Raw genomic sequence first — 26,517 nt, 5'->3', positions numbered from 1 at the left:
AAGATAGTAGGGCAAGAAATACAATCTTTATTTTAGGACAGAAAGAGTGCTAGCATTGAAGCTTGAAGACATGAGGACTGTTAACTTTTCCTCCTCCCCTAGTCAGTAAAGGTTAGGAGGCTCAGATCAAAGAGATGCAAGAAGATGTCCAAAGTGAAAAGGCACAGTTCCTTCAGTTTTGGGACCTAAATCTCTGGCATTCTTCAGTGTTCATTCTTCAGAAGGAGTCTCTCCGGGAGACTGTGATTAAAAGTGAAACACAAGTTCTGAACATGCCACTCCACTGTGTGGAAAATGTCAGTGGCTCATTAGAGACTAGAGAACCAGCCCATTGATGTAAGGCCAGGATCTGAGACTTCCTCACTGCTTTCCATCCACCATTTTCATCTATTACTCACCTACATGATTCAAAAGTCAAATGGTGGTTTCTTCAATACAGTATAATTTTCTGCCTCCACACCTCTATTCAAGTTTTAAGAAAGCATCTAGGTAACTACCTAGAAATCACTAGCATTTTTTTCATCTATTTTCCGTAATAGTTTGGAACAATGTATATGTGCTCTGAGAAGGGTATTGGTGAGTAGAGGTAGACTTTGTACCAACTGCTACCCTTTGTAATTTTCAAAGAACTAACATTATTTATTGACTCGACCTTCCTACTACCTAAATTGGGTTTTGTTTGCTTGCTGTTTTGTTTGCTAAGTTCAATGTTGGGTTTATCACCCACACACATATGCTTTATTTCCTTTACCTTTCTCATTTTCAACTTTCCATTACTGCTCACTCATCGTCTCAGATCAGTTGCCAAACCAATTTTGAATGTAGACTCAGGAATGGTTTCAGAAGTTTAATCAGCTTCTGCCTCACCAACACTATCATCATATGAAATTTAGTTATTGTCTTCCCTTCTGGTTGTGTGACATCAAATGTGGTGCCCCTGTAATATGCATTTAGCTCTTCCTTGAATCCTGATCTGCAAATCTGAATTTAACATGTTTATTTAAGAAAATGCTTAGGTGATTTTATGACTGGATAGGAAATTTTTGAACTTGATAGAGTCAGGGCACTTGTTGGCCAAGAGAGTCTGCAGAGAATAGAATCTGTAGTTTATCAGTTAGTCTTCTTCATTATTCTCAAGCATTTTAGCCAATGTATCTCAGATTTGATTAAATCTTTATTGATTTTCTGCCTTTTAACAAGGCTGAAAAAACTTAATTGGGCAACTAGTTATCTTATTGATGTTCCCATATGCTTCAGTTATTATTATCTTGTGAATGTAATTTCCTTGCGTAACTCTTTTAATTATTATTATGCTGAAAGTGAACACATAGTATACACTTGGGTATATATGTCTATAAGTTATTGTATATGTATATGGACATATGTGTATATACTGGTATGTGTAAACATGTGTTTATAAACAATAATGGTGATGCTTAATATTTATTGAACATATACTATGACCTAGGAACTCATACTTTTCATATATTAATTTAATTTTTCAATAACCCTGTGAGATAAGTGTTTCTACTATCCCCATTTTACAAGTTGGGAAAAAGACACAATAATAATTTAATAATTTATTAATACTCATACAATCAGGAAGCAGCAATTCAAGGTTCAAATCCCAATGGGATTTTTCTAAGGCTTATGTGCTCTTAGTCCCTACAATATCCAAATACATTATACAAAGTACAGTAGATTTGCCATATCACTTTGGAGTCATGATGAAGGCATATGGTGGTGCATAGGGTAAATATCTGTGAGAAACTAGGTGTAGGTATTTTCTTCCTTTTTTATCCAGGATCTTTATCGCCTACTCATGTTTCTCATGCCCACTGAAGCCCAGTCTGTCGAACACTGGTTTAAGTCCCCTATTGGTATCCATGCTTAATGGTGAATTAGTCAGCTATCATCCTTTGCTTGCGAAGGCTTTTCCACTTGCACAAGAGTTCGGTGATTTGGTGGGGATTATTGTTGATATTTTTGTGTTTATTCCTGTAATTAGATATTATACTAAACTACACCATAGAATATCTGCTTGATGTGTGACTTCTATGCAATTCCCTTTAAAGGCATCTTTGCTGAGCTAAATTTGCTTGTTGATAACCTTAATAAGAAGGCTGACTTTAAATGAGGAAAGCAAAAGCCAGGAAAATAGTAAACATTAGAAAAACTAGAAGACTATCCCACATTATTCAAAGGTCTTTCTGTAAGGCAGTGGTTATTAAAAGTTAGTCCTCCCAGCACTTTGGGAGGCTGAGGCAGGCGGATCACGAGGTCAGGAGATCGAGACCATCCTGGCTCACACAGTGAAACCTCGTCTCTACAAAAAATACAAAAAATTAGCCAGGCGTGGTGGCCGGTGCCTTTAGTCCCAGCAACCTCCAGAGGCTGAGGCAGGAGAATGACCTGAGCCTGGGAGGCAGAGCTCGCAGTGAACGCAGATTGCGCCGCTGCACTCCAGCCTGGGCGACAAAGGGAGATTCCATCTCAAAAAAAAAAAAAAAAAAGTTAGTCCTTGGAGTCACCTTGAGAACTGGGCAAAATGCAGAGTTTAGGGCCTCACCTTGTACCTACTGAATCAATCAGACACTGGGCTGGGGCTCATGTGTTTTATCAGCCTCCACGTGACCCTGCTGCTTGCTCAATTTTGAGAACCACCACTGTATGGCTCGTCCCTGTCACTCAAGAACTCGTGCACGCTCACACACATACACATATACACACACAGACATTCCCAGGGTTTCGGGGTCAGCTGTATACTGCTTACTTGGTAGACATTAGAATATATATTTATGCTGAATTGAAACTACTCTGAATATTTATCAGATACAATGGAGCTATAGGTAATTTCATTAGACATCAAATCCTTTAAACCAGTGTTTACCAAGTTTTAACATTCAGAGGAATCATGCTATGCAGATTTGTATTCAGCAGATTTGAAGTGGGACCTGATATTCTCCATCTCTAACAGCCTTCCTGTTGATTTCAATCTTACTGGCCTCAGCCCACAAATTGAGTTGCAACAATTTAGACTCAAGCATGTCCTCAACAAACATTTTCATCCATATCCCAAAATATGGTCACAGTTTGCCTTTACATTTCATCTGTAGTATATCTACAGTTGGTTACAACCTTCTAGCACAAGAGATTTCTCTTCTGAGTATACTTATCTCTATCCCCATGTTTTTAACATGAAATTCTTTTAATCTAACATAAAACACATTCACTTATAAAGCTGTCACTGTCGAAATCTATCTGTTATTTCAGGCTTAACTAACCAATTCCACCTCCTTTCTTAAAATTTCAGTTTATTTCATGTCAGACATACTCTTATATACCCTATACCTCTTTTTAAACAAGTTATATAATGCTCTGTATGAAGTTATCCAGTTACATAATTAGTCCCAATGTATTTTGAGTTCCCAGAATACAGATTTATGTGGTTCTTACATATTATGGTGCTCCCCTCACTTATCTAGCCACTCTCTAACTCACATATGATGCTGAATGCTATTGGCTTTACTAGTGTTTCACCTGTCCTGCAAAGGCAGAAGAAAATAATGTTTTGATTAATGAAACAGGTGGGTCTGATTAATCATGTGGTATGACTATGCTCAGAGGGACTAGAAGAATTGTTTAATGAAGAACATGACCAGAAGTATTACCAGGAAGCAGGGAGAGACAGATACATTTAAAAGTCACTGGAGGCCATGAGGGATGTAGGGGATGAAGTAAGAGATTAAAAATATATATTTTTCAGCTATGGAAAAAATTAATTCCTTGAAGGTCTTCTGCCTGTAAATGATTATTTAGACCCTGCTATCAGCATTATAAAATGAGTTTTTGAAAAGCTTTCTGGCAGAGGAAATAACTCCTCCCCCATGAGATTATTTTTGAATTGCTAAAGAATATACAGTAATACCCAGAGCACACTGGTGTGTATATGAATTTGTGGTCCTTTTAGAGCAAAGGAATCAGATTGCCCTTATGTAAATCACTATGATACAGCTAATCCAAAGTTTCAACTCTCTTTATAATCACCCAGCAGTCAGTTGAGACTTCCTTGTGACTCTCTGATGCAGTCAAGATAGATAAAGTAACCAGGATGGTTGTTCCCAGAATTTGGATTTTCTTCCTATAGAGAATGACTGCAGTCTGAACTTTGTGTATAACTTTTTAAGCTAGAAAAATACATTGAAAAACTGAAAAGATGAAGAAAGAACAAATACTAAGTAAATCTGATCCATAGTTACTTTTATTATTTGATTTGTTTTGTATATTTTAAATTATTTTCTGCTTACTTTGTCCATACACAATATTTTAGTTCACTTTTCTAGATAGTTGATATGGTTTGGCTGTGTCCCCACCCAAATCTCATCTTGAATTGTAGCTCCCATAATTCCCACATGTTGTGGGAGGGACCCAGTGGGAGGTAATTGAATCATGGGGTCAGGTCCTTCCCATGCCGTTCTCATGATAGTGAATAAGTCTCATGAGATCTGATGGTTTTAAAAAGGGGAGTTTCCATGCACAAGCTCTCTTCTTTTGTCTGCCATCATGTGAGACATGCCTCTTACCTACCACCACGATTGTGAGGCCTCCCCAGCCACATGGGACTGTGCGTCCATTAAACCTCTTCTGTAAATTGCCCTGTTTCAGGTATGTCCTTATCAGCAGTATGAAAACTGACTAACACAATGTAGTGAAGTTTCTTGTTTATTTGGTTTTGTTTTGCTTTTATATACTTTCCAGATTTATCTTCCTTTTTGTTATCCTTTGTTGCTGTTATGGTTTGGAGCTTTCATATTTCTAGTAGTTAATTTTAAATCATTGATACTGGATCTCTCTTATTCTATTTGTAAAAATGAGATTAGATTCAATGGTTTTCACAGTGTCTTCAATATTTGGAATCCCATGACTCATTGATTCTATAAATAATTATGAGATCAGACTTTTCAAACTTTTTAAAGGTTATTGAAAGAGATGGGAAGTCTTTAAAATTGTTTTCACAGCATACTTTATAAGTGCATAGCACAAATGTGAATTTGAAAGTTTTAGTGTTTTAATATGAATTTTAATGGGATGGCAGGAGTTGTGCTGGAATTGGCCAACAACTCTAGATAAAGAAGGGCTGTAATGAATTGTGTCTAAAAACAAACCTCGCTTCTCCCAATCCTGGAATGGTGCGGAAGATGGTAGTTCCTCTTATGACTCATGGAGCAGTAGAAAGATGGCGTAGGAGGTGGGGGCTGTAGGCTCCCAGCACACTGCAGGCAATATGATGGTCCACCTGGAGAGGGCATTGCTGGAATGGACTGGTGGCCACTGTCAAAGAATCAGGTGGCCCTCTCTGAGGGTGTCCTTCAGAGGGAGTTGAAGTAAAGCTAAATATTACTCCAAGTAATCCAGGTAAACAGAGAGGGAGGCAGACACAGAGAAAAAGACACAGGGAGAGGAAGGAAGGGAGGGTGGGAGGAAGGAAGGAATGAAAGAAGGGAAGAAGGAAGACAGGGAGGGAGGGAGGGAAAGAGGGGCAAGAGATAATTGAAGTGATTTAATCTATGTTAGCAATTGAAGACTGAAAAATCCTGTAATATAAAATTTTAATTATTTCAATCCTTAATTTGGTAACTGGTTTAACCACCAAACCCATTTTTGCATGGAAAATCTATTAATTACTGGAATACAATTTAGAGAATGCTGGTATAGACAAGTAAAGAACATGTTTGGTCGAAAGGAGACATGAAATTACCACGAGAATATGTGGATTTACAATGATTCTCAGAATGCTTTTTGGTTTATTTCAATCCTATGATGAGATCAAATACATAGCCAAATAACATCCACATTTGGGGAACCTTGTGTATTACGCACACTCACTCCTGCTCTTCTTATTCCTCTCCATATTTTTTACTTCTGCAACAACCTCCCTGTGTCTGTGTTTAATGTAAAATTACATATACTGTTCATTTACTACGTACAGTATACACTTTCAATAACTAAAGAAAGAAAAAGCACTTTTAAGAATGAAACAGAAATAAAAAATCATGGCTATCCTAGCACTTTGCAATGGCAGGTGTTCTATGAGGATTAAACTCTTTGCTTCTTTTAGGTAATTTTACGGGGTATATATATATGTATTCACAGCAGAAATATTAATTCAAACAAATCTTAAATTACCCTAAGAAAGTTCTCTGTTTGATTGTCCTCAGGTGCCCCATGCTGTAGTGAGATTTTGACCAGAAAGGGCAGAGTTTGAATCCAAGACCTCACTTAGACTGTAGTGAACAAAGTACACACCTTTCTTTTACTCTTTCTGCATGCACGGAATGAGTTACTTAGTACTTAGTCCCTTATAGTGTTTTGTCAATGTGTGAATACTGATAAGATGATGGCAACTTCTTGTTATATCTTGCATTTCCCATAGGCTTTCTTAACTCTCTTTTATCAAGACATTTCAGTTGTCCTAAAGTTTCATACTACTAAAAATATTTTATTCCATGGGGATTAAAAAAAGAAAGAAGATGGTAGACTATGATTTCTTTATCAAATGCTGATGGAAAGGATTATGTGGGGAAAAAATAAAACTCTTAAAGAGAACAGTGCTTGTTAACAATCTAAACCACTGTTTGTCAGTACTCTACAGTTATATAAGCAAAAACTCTATTTTGACTTTCAAATACCTGGCTTGGTCTGGAATAAAATTTAGCTTGACTGTTTATGGAGCTTGAAATTTCCTTAAGTAAGTGCCATACAAGATAATGAGGAGAGTCCTCCCTATCCCAGCCTTAAAACTATACTACTTTATCTGGTTTTATCTTTATTTACTGAATCCATTATTATAAACCTAATTCAGTTGTTTGCATATTTATTTGCCCACTATATACGTTGATAAGTAGATATGCAAGACAAGATGAAGAGAAACAGTTGCATGAAAAACTATTATTCATCTAATTCAAATGGTTGAACACCTCAACTATTGGATTACTCTTTGAATGTCACCTCATCTCTTTCTTCATCCCCAAACAAAGCATCCTTTCTGCATATCCAGAGACTGCTTGCTTGCTTACCATCAGAAAAGAGAAAGGAAAAAGTCTTGCCTAAAAGACAGCGATATGGCTTAGTACTAAAGAAGAAAGATGGGAAATGTGGAGCTGGGTGGAGAGACCTGTAAAAGGAACAAGCACTAAGTTTGCTTTTAGAGTAAGCCTGTTTTATTATGCCAACAGAACTTTTCCAAGTCTCTTACAAGGAACTTACACCTCTCCTTCAATCAGAACTGTCCATAGGGCATCGCTTAATCCCACTGTACACTTTCTCACCAGGTTATGCTCTTGTTCTCCCATGGTATCTTGCCGTGGATTGCCTTTATCTTCTTTTTCTACTTATACAAATATGTCCAGGTGGAAGCATTCTTGGACTGTTCCATCTGAAGGATACAATTTTCTCTTAATTCATATATTGCTTAACTGACAATCCCAATGAGAAAGTTTCAGAAATAGAATCTGAGAAATACTGAGGAAAAAAAAGAAATATTGAGGAAAATAATCCTGGACCAGATATTCAAACGTCTCATAGTTTGATAGATACGTAACCTCCTTAACCTACAGTAAGTAGTGTCCATGCTATATCTCTAAAATGTTGCCAGGATAGAATGAGTCAAGTCTGTGAAATGTTTTGTATAAGGTAATTAGGTATACTTAGGAAGGTGTTTGCATTGTTTATACCGAATTAAGCTATGATGATTAACATTCTGGTGAATATTATCTTCTTTCATCTGTTTTTCATATTGCCTCAACCCAATTAAAAGTATATTTAGCTTGTACTTCATAAAGAAAAGTTTGTTTGCTTTTCCTGATGATGAAAGAAATGAATATCTATTACAGAAAATTGTTAAAAGTACACACAAATATAAATAAAAATTAAGTATAGTGTTGTAACCAAGAAATAATAACTATATCAAAAAAGAGCCACATTTATATATTCTTATATATGTGTATTTAGGTGTGTATCTTTGTAAACTGCTTTGTTCACTTATCAGTGTATCTTTTGCATATTCCTATTGCCCAGTTCTATTTTTGCTTCCTCAAGTGCAGCCATAGTATTTTGACTTCAGTTGTGTCTCACTAAACATGTCATACTGTGCCTTGGGTAGAATAAATATTCAATACATTGGCTTTATTCACAGAATGACTTAAGGCCTTTTGATTGTTTAAATGTAAAATTATGTGAAACAGCATTTCTGTCTTTAAATATCCCAATTGTGTTCTTATTGACGAACTGAGGCCACTCCATGTAACTATGACTTATTTTTCCTTTTCCTTTCCCTTCTGTTTAGTTTGTTGCCCAGCCCAATTGTCAACAGCTGCTGGCATCTCGCTGGTACGATGAGTTTCCAGGCTGGAGGAGAAGACACTGGGCAGTGAAGATGGTGACATGTTTCATCATAGGACTTCTTTTTCCTGTCTTCTCTGTGTGCTACCTGATAGCTCCCAAAAGCCCACTCGGACTGTTCATCAGGAAGCCATTTATCAAGTTTATCTGCCACACAGCCTCCTATTTGACTTTTTTGTTCCTGCTGCTGCTTGCCTCTCAGCACATCGACAGGTCAGACTTGAACAGGCAAGGTCCACCACCAACCATCGTCGAGTGGATGATATTACCATGGGTCCTGGGTAAATGTGTTACTATAGAAAATATAATAAAAACATGTTACTGCCATGGAATTTTGTTGCTCAGAAAATATTCATTAACGTTTGGGAACTTAGGAATGTTTAGAACAGGTTCTGACTATTGTAGCTCCAAGAACCTAACCCCCAAAGCCAAACAACTATTTTACAAGCTGCAGTGGATCTGCTTACAAAAGCAGTTTAAGAAATGTAACCTTAAGTTTTCGAATTACAGATTTTAATGACTTCACATTCCATGACTGACTGTCTGAGTTTTATTTGTTTATTAAAACTTCTCAACATATCTCATTAACTACATGTAAATAATCATTCTAATATTCCTCATAGATAAGTCTTCTAAAAGTACATACAGATTACCCTGAAGAATTAGTGATTCTATACATAAAGTAACTGAAACCTTTTTTAAAAAATCCGTTCAAATTTATCTTTGAAAGCTATATTAATTTAAAATAATAGGAAATTAAACAACAGGACATTGGCCACTCTTTTTGTTCTTGTCATAGAAAGTTGTGTTGGATCTGAAGCAAACCACTGTAAAGTAGAACACCTTAAAGTAGCTAGTGAAAACTTTGTTTTTCAGCCAGGTGCGGTGGCTCACGCCTGTAATCCCAGCACTTTGGGAGGCCGAGGCTGGCGGATCACTAGGTCAGAAGATCGTAGCCATCCTGGCCAACACGGTGACACTCCGTCTCTGCTAAAAATACAAAAAGAAATTAGCCCGGCGTGGTGGCGGGCACCTGTAGTCCCGGCTACTTGGGAGACTGAGGCCGGAGAATGGCGTGAACCCGGGAGGCGGAGTTTGCAGTGAGCTGAGATCGTGCCACTGCACTCCAACCTGGGCGACAGAGCGAGACTCCATCTCAAAAAAATAAAAAAGAAAAGAAAAAAAAGTAGCTAGTGAAAACTTTGTTTTCCTTTCTCGTTGTTATTATAGCCATGGTTAAAATGTACGTTTTAATTATGCTTTTCTCTTTACTATGGTTTGCTGAGAAATCACATTTTCTCAATTTAGCTCATCATTTTAAACCTCTCTATCATATTCACCTCATCATTTGGCTATTAGAAAATATGTGACAAATTTCATGATTCAAAATCTCAGAATTCAGTTTGGGTTACTCTCAACACTGCTGAAGAGACTAAAATGACATTGAGGCAGAAAAAAAAAAAAAAAGACAGCCTATTTGAGATAGATATATTTTTCAGTTTTAAAAATTGTAAAAACCATACTTTAAGTATTGTCAATAAGAAAAGTTAATCAGGACAAGATTTGATGTTTTACATATATAACTAAACAATATCCTCAGGTGAACTTTAAAATAGAGTAGCTTCTCATTAATCTAAAGTGCATAAAGTGTGATCTTTTTTAAATCAGAAAAAAGGGTCAGGCCGGGCAGGACACAGTGGCTCATGCCTGTAATCCCAGCACTTTGGGAGGCCAAAGTGGGTGGATCGCTTGAGATCAGAAGTTCGAGTAGTACCCATCTCTACTAAAAATATGAAAATTAGCTGGGCATGGTAGCCAGAGCCTGTATTCCCAGCTACCTGGGATGCTGAGGCAGGAGAATAGCTTGAGCCTGAGAGTCAGAGGTTGCAGTGAACCGAGATTGCACCACTGCACTCCAACCTGGGTGACAAAGTGAGACTCTGTCTCAAAAAAGAAAAGAAGAAAAATTTAAAAGGCTCACATAATCTATAAGTGTCCTGAATGTCCTTTGGAATAAAATAATTATGACATTGCAGTTGGCATTAAAGATAAAATAACCCTTCCTGTTTCATTTAAATTAAATCTATCCCATTAAGAATTTTTTAAAGGAGTTTTCTTAGAAAATGTCTTGGGAAAAATTCTTATGAAGAGTTTAGGACATTACATTTTCCATTATGGATAACTTACATTGAATGTCTAAAAATTCTAGTGTACCAAATAAAATGCAGAACACTTCATTTGGAAAAAATACTATAGATACAATAAAATGTAAGCATGTAGAGTATTCCTAATCTTTCCTTGATACCATCAATGAAACTGTGTCAAGTACTTTCCAGGCAGAATGTGCAGTGAAGGATGATAGTGACAAAAGTAAAGCAACAAAGAGCGCTTCTGCTAATGAAGCTTAAATTTTACTGGAATAAATGGGTAATAAACAGATTTGTGACATAATGTCATAATATGGTAAATAGTATTTAAAAAATAGGAGGTCCGAAGTTCTAATTACTTGTCCAATGAAACAGTCATTGGCTGCCCGCTACACACCAAGATTCTACCAGAATATTTCATGAAAGCTGGCTGGAAGAAACTGCATCCAACCACAGCTAAATGATTATATGAGGTATAGATTTAATTGTGAGTATTATAATTCCAGCCTAGAAAAATATCTGCTATAGGCAACATTTTCTCAAGCTTTCCTGACTGTAGGGAGTTAATATTTCTGAGAATTTTAGGATGAAAAGAGATTTCCTAGGGGGGGGGGGGGGAAACAGGCATGCAAATGATCATCTTGCTTAAATAATGGGGCATGAGGAAAAAATGTTTATATATCAAAGAGATCTGTCAAACCGTTATATTGTTCACCAAGTCTGGTGAATTGTGAATGCCTCATATCTGATACTGAGTTCGCAGTGCCTTGCTAGATCCATGATTATAAGGAGTGTGTGCTGTGTTGTTGGGCTGTTCTGCAAATGGCACTGGACTTAAATCCATGCTCAGGTTCTACCATTAGGAGACTATTAAATTATGGGTGGTCACAAGTTCTCAGGATTTTCAGTGTCTTCATCTACAAAATGCAAGATTTAGAGTGAATGACAACTAAAGTCCCCCTGAATGGTAGCATCCTGTCTGCTAAGCTACCATTGTTAAAGCAGAGAAAATGGATCCTTTCGTGGGAGGTATGGTGTTGAGGGGGAAAACAAAGCTAAAGACATCAGAGAAGGAACACTGTAATCTATTACCAAAAATGTGATATATATAAAAAAGCATGGTCTGGTCTGATGACTATATTAATGAATCCTCTATATTCTCTTGCCCTGTCCTACTGTCTGATAAAGTAAGTGGCCATGCGTCCCTTAGCAGGACATTTCATAGTTCTTTGTTTGCAAGGTTCTAGATTTATAACATCAAGATTGAATGACTTACAGAAATGATGTGGCTTATAAGTGTGTCCCTCATCATGTTAATTGTCCCAATGGTAGATTGGAACTCTGTTTATGGTTTTTTCTCAAGTCTTCTTGAATTGACTTAGATTTTCAAACCATGTCAGCTCTGTGAGTTACTTGTTGTACAAAGTAATACTTCTTTATTTGTACTAAATTTACTTTTCTTCCATTTTCAAAAGATCTTCTTCACATTCATAATATCTTGATGTATGAGAAACGATCACTTTATACCTCTCATTCGTTTATACTAGCAAAACACTTTTCACTTATTCGTTTTATATATTTATATCATAAATGTCCATGTTTGTCTAGGTAGGAAAGTTCTCTAACTTTAAAGCCTAACCTTTCAAACCAATTTCTTTTTCTTCTTAAGAAGTATGGTTTTGCTTGGGAATTTCTGTTATTTTATACATCTTGCAGTGTTTCAACAATAAGAACTGTATTCAGCCTCATAGAACCAGTTATCTTGTGTTTCAGTACAATGGCAGAATAAGGTTTCTGTTATTTCAGTATCTTTCTTGTTGAAGTTCAACATTGTTGACTATTTAAATCTACTGTGTTTTATATCTTTAGAAAGCAGTTCATAATGGCTCTTCTATCCTTCTGCCATGGTGTCAGTGATAAGTTGGAACTCACCGTCCAACAAAGCTTTTAGAATTATTTTTACTTCAGACTTGCTTGTATTTGCAGGTTATCGACCTTTTCCTTTCTGCCATCAAACAGCCTCAAGAGATCTTCTTGCACATATTTGCTGTCAGGATGAACTTTATTATATAAGAAAGAAAGCCAAAAAGCTTTACAGGGACTAAACTTATGATGCTGGTCGTTGTGATACAGTTCTAACTAATGGAGAAAACTAAATCATGGATAATTCTGTTAGAACTCTCAATAGATGAGTAAATTCCAGACAGATAGACACCAATATCCTTCTCAGGCTGTCAAATTACCCACTTAATCTAGAGTAAAAAGTAAAACAGTTGTTTGATCAAGGACTTATATGGACCTGATAACAGAGCTATACTTTTTGGGTGTCTGGAGAAAAAGTTTTGTTGGAAACACTGAATGATGGATTAGAAAGAGCTTGAGGCTAGAAGATCAGAGACTTGGGTACTTTTACGTTTTCCATGACTCTGAGGCTCTTAACTTATTCAGGGTTTGATTTTTAACATATTATACTAGGAAAAACGCAATGAATAGAATATGATAAATTTATTTTTATTAAAAAATTACATGAAAACTAAAGCATGTTATATGTGTAATGTGCATTATGAGAATTCATCGAAATTATGACAAGAGTTTTATCTCAAAGAGAGATCATTTGTTTCTGAAGATAATATGTAGTAAGATTAGGGGGAAAAAAACTTTTGGATGCTAGTTTTCAGGCCTTCCTGAAACCCAGTTTGAATTTTCCCTCAGAATTCATTCCAACTCTGATTGTAACCCACAAATTTTGTTATAACTTATCCCTTTGCACAAAAGAGTATGGATATGTGTAAAATTTCCAGATGCAGACTTATGTAATTAGCTTAGTAAAATCAATTATAAAATGGATAACGCTTTTCATGAAAGAAGTGGAACTTTGGACTGGGCGTGGTGGCTCACACCTGTAATCCCAGCACTTTAGGAGGACGAGGTGGGCAGATCACGAGGGGTTCGAGACCAGACTGGCCAACATAGTGAAACCCCATCTCTATTTGAAACACAAAAATTAGATGGGCATAGTGGCGGACACATGTAGTCCCAGCTACTCAGGAAGCTGAGACAGGAGAATCGCTTGAACTCGGAAGACAGAGGTTGCAGTGAGCCGAGATTGTGCCACTGCACTCCAGCCTAGACAACAGAGCGAGACTCCATCTCAAAAAAAAAAAAAAAAGGAAAGAAAGAAAGAGAGAAAAAAAAGAGCGAAAGAAAGAAAGAAAGAAAGAAAGAAAGAAAGAAAGAAAGAAAGAAAGAAAGAAAGAGAAAGAAAGAAAGAAAGAAAGAAAGAAAGAAAGAAAGAAAGAAAGAAAGAAAGAAAGAAAGAAAGAAAGAAAGAAAGAAAGAAAGAAAGAGACAGAAACTTTAATGAAGGCTATTGTATGAATACAGCAGGAAATACTTTGTTCCTATGAGAAAACAAAATGGCTGCTGAAGTGACATGACATTGTGAACATGCCCGGGATTATGCCACAATTAAACGGTATGCAAATCTATGCAAACTGAGCATGGTGAGCAGGGTGAACTGAGGAAAAGATATAACATAGGAGGAGGTCTAAGCTCTGTTAAAAATAGCTTCTATTGAATTCCTAGGCATAAAGTAAGAATTGCTCATAATATCCAGATTATACAACTTGCCTATAACACATACTTTATTTAGCAATTTTTTAAACAAGATTGGTTTCTCATTTCCATAATTTATTTTACATTTTTATGTTTTAAAAGGTTGATATTAACAAGTGTGAACATTTCAACAAGGCCTACCAAATTGAAGATGTAGAATGAAAAGTTGATCACATTTTCATCTAGATAAATATTCGTAGAGTCAAATAATACTGTATGTATGGATATATATGTATGTGTGTGTGTATAGATATATATACACACACATATGTGTATAACCAGTTATGGTTTTTACACATATATGTATAATCAGTTATGTGTATATAAGTACATATAGACACATATATATACATACACATGTGTGTATATATACATACATGTGTGTGCACATATATTTAATTCTTCCTCTTACGACCATTCTTTCATCTTTTGTCAAAAGTCATTAAGATTATATGGCTTCATATTTTCAGCCTCACTGCTGAATTTCCCATCCCCTCAAGCAGCCCCAGACAATATTTTCACAAGTATAAGAAATACACCTATTACTTTCCCCAGTTCCTCCCTTGGCGTGGTGCTCAAATAATCTTAGCAAACTAGCTTCAGACACACACAGACCTTCAAACCCAAGTTGCAGACTACCCATTTATTAATTTAAAATGGATATTTTAATTTTTGAGGAAATCAGATAGTCAGTACAGTGTGACATATGACCCTCATTTTACTATTTATCTGTGGGAAAAAATATTTTAACATCACCTTCACAGAATTATAAAGACTAACACAGTAATATCTCAAACAATGAAATATTAATGAAGATTTCAGTTATTGTGTGTGCTCCTATTCATGCTGAACACATGGTTTCTTTGTTGGAGAGAAATGAACTCTTTTTAGGCCATGACAGTGAAATATAAATTTGATACAGCAAAATAGAAATTTCCAGGCCTTCAGTTTGAAAACATGGTTTAGATGGTTCAAGGGAAGAGGGGAAAAGATAGGAAAAGAGGAGTAGATACCAAAAAGAAAGGGTCATAGTAAAAAAAAAAAAAAAAAAAAAAAAAAAAAAAATAGCATGACAGATTCTTGAATTAGTCTTCATCAGCACAGAGTAACAATAGTAGTAGTAGTAGTAGTAGTAGTAGTAGTAGTAGTAGTAGTAATCGTAGTCATAAATAGTAGAAACTGAAAAGTTAGGCAGTGTGCTGAGTAATTTAAATGCATTCTTTTGTTCGAACTTCACAGTAACTCTGTTCCATTTCATCATAATAAATGAGTTAATGTCTCATTTCACAGAGAGGAAACAGGCTTAGAGAATTTAGATTCCTTGCAGGGATCAAGGGATCAAGGAGCTAACAAGTGATACTAGATTCAAATTCCAGTCAATGTAAGTCTAGATCTAGATTCTTTATCCTTTCTGAGACACTGACCCAAAAGTGTGAGAGGTAGAATTTGAAAAGGCAAAAAGAGCTCTGAACATGTCTCCATACCTAAGACTTCTTCGTTTCTATTTGCCAGCTTAGATTTTTACACAGGTGAAATTTGAATGGACCATGTTTCTGCTTCATTAAACGTGTAATGCTCTTTAAGATGTGCATTTGATATGATTTATTATTGAATATTATGTTTACCAACACACCAAACTTATCACTACCACCACGCTTACATCACCACCAGTATCATCACTGCCTTGCTTCTAATCTAAAACATACTATGTGTGGCTTTCAAACACTAAAAGAAGCAATTCATTCCAAGAAAGAAAGAGTAAGTCCTTTGATTTGACCTAGAGATGTTTCCTATTTTGCTTTCCATGTATTAGTTGCTACGTCCTAAAGTTAAATGGGTTTTGTTCAAGGACATTATTATTTTTTAAATTTCTGTGTGTGTGTGTGTGTGTGTGTGTGTGTGTGTGTGTGTAAGGGGTACTCAGGAAAACTGAAAGAAATAAATATATTTCCTTTGTGCATATTTATTTTTAAAATATTCAGAAGTTTATATTCAGTGGAAGGTGGTAATTTTCATAGTGAAACTATTAATATTCACTCATTCAAAACTATGTATTAGGCAACCACTGCTACCTATTGAAAGGGTAATGAACAAGGAATTGGAGAAATATTTATTCCTTGTCTTCCTATCTACATAAGCATTCTACTTCTTAGTTTTCATGGAAAATTTTTAAATTAAAATCCTATAAAAAGAATGCTCCTACACTGATAAAATGTCTCACTTGATTTTTAAGTAACTATTTTTAGGTCAGAAGCTATCAGATGATCTGGAATTCTAAAGTTCTACGCTTCACTCTTACTCTGAAACTAACATGGCATCCTTTCTTGGTAAACTTAAAAATGTGTACTTCCTTAATTATATATTCCTAGCTTTTTTTTCTCAAAATGTTAAAATAATGGTGTCAAAACCCATTTTTTTTAAATGGGTTTAAGCATTTTTAGATGTCTTCCAACTAAGAATATTTAACATTCACTGTCTCTTTATGTCAGTGTTTTTTGAAGTATGGTCTGCTGACTAAAATTATAATTACTGTAGATTCTTATGACAAATTCAGATTATGGTTGGCTGATTTAGAAATTCCGAAAGTATTTTAAAGACTGAGAAACAATTCTGGAAGTCAAATTTCCTAATCATGTAATGGTTTTATTAAGGAGCTTCAATGTATTTGAATCTAAACATGAAATGGTTTTACTCCTTTCTATCACTCTCCTTGGCCACTTAATATCAAATATCCTTTCTTTGTTTCTGAATAATATCACTATCAGTTATCATAAATTTTCTGAAATTCAAATTATTTAAAAGTAGGCTGTATTCAGTTTAAAACTCAAATTTCATAATAAGCTTAAAGATCTTCTCTTCCCAATAAAGGCCTGACCCATGGCTTGAAGGATATGGGATTGTCCATCTCTTACACATCCTTTAACTCCAACAATGGTATTCAAGGTGGGACACAGGCTCTTCATGTTTCCTCATTCCTGTTGCTTTAGGGAAGATGGGAAATGGGAGAAGTTAAATGTCCTGATTTACCTGGTACCCTAGTCAGAGCTCTTTCTTGGTTGGTTGTCCTGCCTCTCCAGCTATTACTGAGCCACCTGTGTGATGCTGACTCTCCTGAGGGGTGCACGTCTGTTCTTTGAGGGCCCTGTTGTGCCTCCACACTGCATAGTTCTCTGAGTCAGAGATTCAACTCTGCCAGGCATCTTCCAGTTCCTCCACTCCTGCAACCAGCAGTCAGTCCCTAATGGGGGTCCTGGAACCCTAACAAATCCCTCTTGAGTCCTGGCAAGAAGGCTCAAACCCAGCCAATTCTTGTAATATGCACTTAACCTCACAACAGCGTCACAGAACGTTACCACCTTAAAAGACAGAAGGCCAGACTACCATGGGCTACTCTATTGCCAAACTTCACTGCTTTTCTATTTTCTGTGATGAGATGGACCCAGGGGGAGAGAGCAAGCCAACTGCCCAAACAGATGCCCCAGCAGCGGTGAGATAGTAGTTCCTCCTTGTAGAAATTCCCAGACTTTATGAGGGGTTTTCTTGGAGTCTACCTTACTTGACTTAGGGAGGCAGTAGTATTGGTGAGGAAACACCCTTACCTCTCCTTCTGAGATTCGCTTTTAGCACAAAAACTGCACTGTCCTGGCCAGGCTGCTGATGCCCGTAATCCAAGCTCCCTCCTTGGGAGGCCAAGGTGGGGAGATGGTTCGATGCCAGGAGTTCAAGACCAGCCTGGCCAACATAGCAAGATTTCTTTTCTACCAGAAAAACAAACAACAAAAAAAAAAAGATAGCTGGGCACGGTAGCATGTGCCTCTAGTCTTTGCTACTCTACGCAGGAGGCTGAGGTGGGAGCATCGCATGAGCTCAGGGGTTTGAGGATGCAGTGAGATATAATGCACCACTACACGGCAACCTGGGAAACAGGGTGAGACTCTGTCTCTAAAAAATAACGACGATGACAAAAACAAAACAGAAACCCTGCACTCCCTGACCTCGTGGCTCTCTCGCCATCTGTCTTCCTAGGTCTACCTCTGTTATAGATTATGGAAGTAGAGGGCTAGATGTTTAGGAACAGATAGGTTCCTGATGCCTCCTAGTAGGCATTGGAAGGAAAAGTTTGGTTACAATTTTCCGTAAACTCTTTTCAGAACGTGGATACTTGGGGTCCTTGTTTTCACCTTTGTTTGAGTTTTAAGTATACTGCTGAGAACAGGAGCTGCTCCGTAACTGAGTGCCTCTTAGCGGTCCAGAACAAGTGGGTTTCTACTGAATAAAAGAATTCCTTTAAATTTCTCTTTGAATAGAAGCAGATTTTTGACGAGAGACTACTTTTATATTCCCTGATTTGAAAATCAAAAAAACAAAACAATACAAAACTCCAGCAGAGAGGAATGTTTTGTGTTCAGTTATCTTCATTGAGGTGATACCACAACATAAAGCTCGGTGTTCTGTGAAGAGACTTCCAAGGTCAGGTCCCCCACAGCCTTGGGGTTTAAATGATAGACCCCTGGAAGTTGTCATAGGTGAAAAGGTGACGTGCTTTTTGTTTGGGGTTGTTTACTATTGGTGTAAGTACTGACAGTAAGAAAGGGAACGACGGGAGATCTGTTTGCAGAGTTACACATTTGTCACATGTAATTGGTGCTGTTAAATGTGGCATCTGAGCATTGCCTACCCCATCACATCCTCACAGCCAGCTTCACAGGACATAATAGAACCCTCAAATAGCCCTGAGTGAAAATTGTTATGGGAAAGGTAGAAAAAAAAAATAGTACAAACTTCCAGGCATCTACAAATATTTTTAAAAGGAAGTTCTCTGACTCATTTGTACTGTGCTCTTTCCTTTGTTGGTCCCCACAGTCTTGACATCAATGCTTGTAATTAGGCCTCCACCACAACTCTGAGAAATCATGTCCTCTGTTTATAAACAGCAAAGAGCAATTTTGAAATGTTCCCATTGTGGGAACAAGATAAACATTTTGTGACAGAAGCTCTCTTAATCTTTGTTCTCTTCAGGCTTTTTAGTTACCATGGATAATTTACTATCTGAATTCATTTTTTATTTAGTTAATAGCACCCTCTAGTTTTTCTAAAAGCTTGTTTCTGCAAAAATTCAGTAAATGCTGCCAAAATAAATGAAACTGGCCATTCTGCTACCACGCTCATAACAAACATAAATCCACAGCCATCTGACAGGTATGTGGTGACCAGAGCTATAAAAAGTGATGTTTCAATCTGGAACTTAAAAAAAATCCCAACACATTACCCAACAGACATTGATTGGCAGTCTTATCTATAGCTCAAGTTTGAACAAAATGATGGCATGAGTTCCCAGTTTTATCAGGATCTCTGTTTTTCCCACACAATTATGCCTTTCAAAGGTCAGAAGTGAAGTAAGACTTTGGGTGGTCAAGAAAATCAGATTCAATGTCTCCTCCTTGATCTCCAAAGGAACTGTAATATATCAGCATTGTGAGTTTTGCTTGGTAGCCGCCTTAGAAAACCTTAGAGGTCATCTAGTCTAAACTTCCAGTTGAAGTTTCATCTCCTTTAACCCATCAAATGAGAACAGAGTCTGCTCAGCTATGAAGGAAGTCGAAATAAAACGTTGACTTGTACTGAGCTCATAACTTCTTTATACCTCCTTCCCAAAGCCTTTCTTCCTCCATGTAAATACCCACAAGATATTTGAATTTAGCTATTTCGGTGACTGTTAATAATCACATTTGACTTTTCAGTTTAGTAGAAGCAGGTACAAAGATAATGAAGTTTATCTGTAAGACATAATGAAATATAAATGCTCCGGTTAGCATGTACTTTAAAATATATTTTATTTCATGATACATACAAATCTGAAAGCAACCAAATTACAAATTCATTAAGTTGGAATGAATTTTAGAGATTACGCAGATCCGTCTCCACTCACTGCTACAATTTCTGTGGCTTAAAGACAGCCTCTGGATTGGAATCTCTATGTCACAGGGTAATCCATTCCAGTTTTAGAGCAACTCTAATGGCCAGAATATTCTTCCTTATATTTGGCCAGAAGCTATCTCTCTATACTTTTCTTATCAAAGATCCAATTTCTGCTTTGTAGGGCAGACCAGAGCAAGTCTGTGCCCTCTTGTACAGGACAGTTCTTCATCTCTTATGGCAGCGATTGTGATGACTGCTTTTAGTAAAATTGTCACAATCCTAATAGGAAGATGCGATCTTTGGCAATTTATGCAGTTAGGATAAAAATCATACTTTGTAAAAGTCATGTAATCCAAACCTCTGATTTTTGAAGTGAACTGAAACCTAGAGAGGCTAAGCTAAGATTCTAAAGCTGATTGCTAGCTGAGTTGAGCCTGGCCCCTTGATCACCTAACATAGACTAGCTTTTATCACTGTGCCTCATGGTGAAAAATTAACTTGAAATGCATATGTTAAACCAATGATTGTATACACATATTTAATATCTGGGAATTGGCAGTGTCAAGCAAGAGAAAACAAATAAGCAACATTGTACTGAGCTCATAACTTCTTCTTTATGCCTCCTTCCCAAAGCCCTCAGTCTGTCCTCTGAAACACATAGCTCTGTGCCTTGTAAACTCTCAAGTACAAGAAAATGTTGTCCAAGTGCACTGCATTTAGGAGATTCTGATCCAGTCCTGGTTTCCTCATTACCTAGTGGCATCGCATTATTGTTTACACTGCCTCTTTGGGCCTTAGTTTTCTCATGCAGGCTGTGGTTGTCTATTGAATTCTGAGTCTTTAGCCAGGTTAGTAGGAGAAAGCACCATAGGTGTGGAAAAAACTATGCCAAGCATTTTTTCTCACTGGATATTTTAAATTCTAAGTTTCCCACCAGCTCTAAAATCCAGTGCAGGCATCATATCTTACTCAGTTCTGATACACTCCTTTCTCCAATATGGAGGTAGTAAATATTACCATTTTCCCAATTATGTCCCAATTCTATCTGACCTCTCATGAGAGATTTATTTATGAAAGATGACTAAAAGGGGAAACTAGGACATAACAGCTGAATTTAGAATAAAGCAGTTGTCTACAGCCAACTTTAAAAAATATACTATAATTAATTTATCTGAAATCAGCTCTCATATGAGTTATAAATTTGAATATAACAAAATATAAAAACAAAACTTTATTGATAATTTTAAATAGTCATTGTTTATTTTCACTAATTAATGATAGAACATCATGTCTACTATGCTTTTATTTCGTTCAACATTTTATTATTAAAATTTTTAAACAGAGAGAAAATGTAAAAGAAGTATAGTTACTCATGTGTTACCTGTAATCAATATATTACAATCATATTTTAAATTATTTTTTTCTTTCACTGTATTCATTCCTCAATATCAATTTTGTAATTTTTTGCTACATTCAAATTAAGTTATAACACTAACTTTTGGAGTTTAGTGCAGAGATACAAGATGTTATCAAACACATACGGTCATGTAATCACCACCACAGGAGGCAGCAAACTATGGACCTGATCTCAGATTGTTTGCCTGTTTTTTAAAATAATTTCATTGGAACACATTCATGCCCATTTATTGCAAAGCCTAAATTATTTGTTCTCTGGCCCTTTACAGAAAAGTTGTTATAATTTTTTATAAATGCCCTTTATCAAATTAAGAAATTTCCCTTTTGTTCATACTTTACTGAAAGTTTTTATCATGAATGTTAAATTTTGTCAAATGCTTATAGTGCATCTATTGAAATGATCACATTTTTTCAAAAATCTGTTGATGGGATAAATTATGCTGATTGATTTTTAAATATTGAAACAACATTTCATTATCTGGAAAAAACATGACTTGGTCATGATTTATTTTATATATATATATAGCTAACTTGTGTTCACTACTATTTATTGAGGATTTTTATGCATATTTATAAGGGCTATTGGTGTGTCATTTTAAAGAGTTTTGTCTGATTGTTTATCAGTGTAATACTTGCCTCTTAAATGTTTCTTACTGGTGTGTCTTTGTAAGAGTTTGATTAGCACCAGTATTATTTCTTCTTGAAATGTTTGGTTGAATGCACCATGAAATCAACTGGACCTGAATTTTTTTGTTGTTGGAAGGATATTAACTACATGTTCATTTCCTTTAATAAGTATAGGACTATTCATATAGTTGCTTTATGTCCTCCTGAGTGAGTTTTGAAGTTTACATCTCAGGGAAAAAAACTCATTTAAGTTGTGAAATGTATGAGCACCTAGTTATTCATTCTAATTGCTTATTATTGTTATAATATCTATAAGATCTCTATTGATGTTCCTTCTTTAATTTCTGATATTGATCATTTATATCATCTTTTTTTGTTAATCATTCTGGCTAGCGTTTTATCAATTTTATTGACCACTTCAAAAAACTAGATTTTGTTTTCATCGATTTATCTTTCATTTTATGTTTCAGATTTTATTGATTTTTGTTACCTTTGTTATTTTCTTCTTTCTGCTTGTTTTGGTTTAAACTTCCTCTTCTTTTTATAGTGTCTTAATTGAAGGTGAAATCACTGAGTTGAACCCCTCATTCTTTTTTAATAAAGCATTCAGAGCTACACATTTCCTCTAAGCACTGCTCTAGAAGCCTCACAAAGAGTTTTTAGTTGTATCTTTGTTTTCAATCTTTTCAAAATATTTTTAATTATTCTCATAAATTCATATTTGAGCCAAAAGAACTATATTGTTTAGTTGAAAACTGTTTGGAGATTTTCTAGGTACATTTAATTATTGATTGGTTGTTTATTTGTGTTGTGGTCATAGAACTTACTTAGTATGATTTCAACATATATAAATGTGTTGAGGTTTGTTTTAGGGTCCACACTATGGTCTATCTTGGTCAATGTTCCATGTGCACAAGAAAGAAATATGTTTTCCGCTGTCGTCATGTTGTTGATAGGTTGTTCAGGTCTTCTATATCATTACTAAATTTCTGTCTACTGGTTCTGTTGGTTACAGAGAGGAATGCTGAAAGCTCCAATTCTAATTCTACTTTTCTTTGTTTCTTATTTCAGTTTTAATAGTTATGGCATCTTGTATTATAGGGTTCTTTTGTTAACCATAAGCACACACAGAATCTTTATATCTTCTCAGCGAATTGGCCTTTTTATTTTTATGTTATATCCCTCTCTATGCCTAGTAATATTGCTTCTTGTGAAATGCATCTTCTTTTATATTAATGTAGCCACGGGAGCTGTCTTTTAATTATTGTTTTATGTTATTTCTTTATTTTTCCTTTACTTCTGTGTAATGAAGTAAAGGAATGAATTGTAATAGAGTTGTGCCTGTACTTTTTTCCGTGTATGATCATCTCTGTATTTTCATTAGTGTGTTTAGATCATACATTTCATTGAGTATAATTATGATACGGGTAAACTGGAAGTCTACCCCCATTGCTATTGTCCTTTCCTATTTATTCCATCTGTTCTTCATTGCATTTTTCCTTGTTTGCTTGTTATTGGATTAAATATTTGTATAACACTATTATTTACATTTATGGCTCTCTACTCATATATTTTAAAATATTTAAAAGGATGCCATAATATTTACAATATAAACTATTAATTTATTACATTCTAACTTCAAAAACATTATTCTGCTTTATGTGTAGTATAAAAACCTTATGATGGTAGGCTTGTAATTCCCCTGTCTCATCTTTTGTGCTAATGTCATTATACATTTTACTTTTACATATGTTTGAAATTACAATATATTGCTACAGTTTTTACTTAGGCAGTAATTATAAGTTAGAAAACTTTTAAATAAAAATAAATATATATTTTATATGTATAACATATCTTCATATATATGTATATACACACACACACTTCTGGACATAAATCTTCATTTTAAAAAATAAATCTAACTTTCCATCCAATATTATATAACTTCTGGCTTAAAAATATCCTTTTAGTATGTCTTTTAGTGTGGGTCTGACAGAAATAAATTGTCTCAGATTTTGATTGTTTGAAGAAAAAGTCTTTAGTAAGTATTTCTTAGAGCTATTTGTGTTGTATATAGAATCCTGGGTTAATTTTTATTCTTTTTCTTTCAGCACTTTAAAGATGTCACTCCAGGCCAGGCGCGGTGGCTCCTGCCTGTAATCCCAGCACTTTGGGAGGCCAAGGCGGGCGGATCATGAGGTCAGGAGAATGAGACCATTCTGGCCAACATGGTGACACCCCGTCTCTACTAAAATACAAAAAATTGGCTGGGTGGGGTAGTGTGTGCCTGTAGTCCCAGCTACTTGGGAGGCTGAGGCAGGGAAATCATTTTAACCCAGGAGGCAGAGATTGCAATGGGCCGAGATCACCCTACTGCACTCCAGCCTGGCGACAGAGCAAGACTCCGTATAAAAAACAAAAACAAAAACAAAAAAAAGTTACTCCATTGCCTTGTATTTTTTACACCAGAAATGTGCTGTCAGTCTTACTTTTCTTCCTTTTTCTTTTTTTTTATTGGCTGCTTTCGGGATTTTTTCTTTATCTTTTATTTTTGATGGCTTGAATATGATGCATCATGGTTTGGTGTATGTGGGTACATATGTGTACGTGTGTTTTGGAAAGTTATTCATTCCACCTATGCAGAAGACTAACAACAGACATATGCAGCCTTTATGCCTGAAAATGTGCATGCCTCTTCTCTTCTCTGTTAGTGTAGGGGTTTGAGGCAATAAGTCAGGAGCTGAGTTGGGTTTGGGTTTCGTTGTTGCTACGGTCAATGTCAGTGCATCACATACCTCAGCTTAGGGTGGAAAAGAAGACTATTCTCAGTGTTCCTTCGCCACCTACAGTTTTGACCTTCCCTGTGCATCTGTGCCTCAGAGGCCCTTCCTCCAGTGGTTGTCAATTGCTGATTGTTCCCTGGTGTTTGTTGGCCTAGTGATGCAGGGCGGGAAAACTCTCTGATGTCCTCATCCACGGTCAGACTTAGGCAGGCCTATATCTGAGTGCTAGGGATGGCACTTGCTCCATGATCTATGCCCTCCTTTTCATGGCAAACATGGCAGCTTACGGACAGGGAAGTTTTTCCTGCCCCTGGTCTACTGGTGTTGCTGTAAACCTGAGGCCTAGCAGTCCTTTCTGTCTCTTCCACCAGGGTAAAGTGTTTTGCTCCTTAGGGGAGAGGAGCCTGGGTAGGACTCTGTGCCTCTTCCACAGAAGCAGCCTCTTTTCTCCCCCGAGCTTGAACTATAATATTTCCCTTGAGCTTTGGATGGGGTCCATGAAGAAGAGCATGCAAAACGGTAGAAATGTTCTTTGTGACTGTGGGTCCCAGGGATTCTGGTCTCTCCTGCGACCTCACAGTGAGCCTAATGTCTTTGATGGTACCAGTGTCCCTTCCTTGCATACTCTGCCGCAGGTGAGCTAAGGCTCAAAACATGGATCCTTTAGAGGAGAGTGCTTATATTTAAAGTTTAGATTCCTTGATTTCTCATCTTTCTGATGCATGCTTGGAAAATTATAATTTTATAATTTCAATTTTTCTTGAGTCAATGTAGGGATAATACTTTTCCAACTTTCTACATCCTACACAGATCTTCAACTCTAAATTTCATGTTTCAGGATATTATCCTAAAGAATTCTCATTGTTTGCTTGTGTTAATGTAGTTATGACATCATCTTTACCCTTTTAATATTTACTGAATCTAGATATTTTGATATCTCTCTCATCATTAGGCTCTAAATATGGAATTATAAAATTTTAATAAGATAATGGAAATAAAATAATAACCTACACTAATATTTTGTAAGTACTTCATAGAACTTGAAAATAAAGCATTTCCTATTAAAAATTAAAAATATATTTTTCTAGATACAGCTTTAAAGCTATTACTACATATAAAGTATTTTAATGAATTACCATGAATGCTATAACCATCATTTCTCAAGACTAAAGTCCGGTCTCTGAAGGCACTAACTGCTTAAAGAAACACAACGAGGTACTCCACTTATTGTCTGAAACCAGTTATGATTGCTAGATACAGTGATTTTCATGATCTTTGAGTCATTTTGACTTGGGAGAAAAATATATGTCAAGATATTTGCTTTTTAGAAACTGTTATTTTGCAAGGGAAATATATAGTTATAAAGGAGCTACAGTATAACTCAAAAACTACATATCCTTATGAATTTATCAAACGGATAAAAGAAAGTGAGGCTGTCCTAACAACATCTTCTAGAATTAACTTAGTATCTGAAAGTCTTAAAATATGGCTGGGACTCAATATTATTACCTATAAAAAAATAGAAGTTGCATTCTAGTGTAACAATGTGGTCTCTTGCAGCTTCGAGATCTATAATTGTTAAATTGTATATTGCTTTTTTTTAGTGATTC

The 26,517-nt window shown here is 36.0% G+C and overlaps 1 protein-coding gene across 1 annotated transcript in view; it reads left to right on the top strand.

The window, feature by feature from the left end:
• Positions 1 to 26,517, top strand: part of TRPC4 (transient receptor potential cation channel subfamily C member 4) — a 217,997-nt gene that overhangs the window by 151,163 nt on the left and 40,317 nt on the right. The window contains exon 4 of the mRNA XM_007960191.3: positions 8,345 to 8,681. Coding sequence (XP_007958382.1) covers positions 8,345 to 8,681 — 337 coding nt within the window. The remainder of the gene's footprint in view (positions 1 to 8,344; positions 8,682 to 26,517) is intronic.

Source organism: Chlorocebus sabaeus, chromosome 3 (genome assembly GCF_047675955.1).
Source record: "Chlorocebus sabaeus isolate Y175 chromosome 3, mChlSab1.0.hap1, whole genome shotgun sequence".
In the NCBI taxonomy this organism is placed as follows: domain Eukaryota; kingdom Metazoa; phylum Chordata; class Mammalia; order Primates; family Cercopithecidae; genus Chlorocebus; species Chlorocebus sabaeus.
This window is presented reverse-complemented; position numbering and strand designations above follow the sequence as displayed.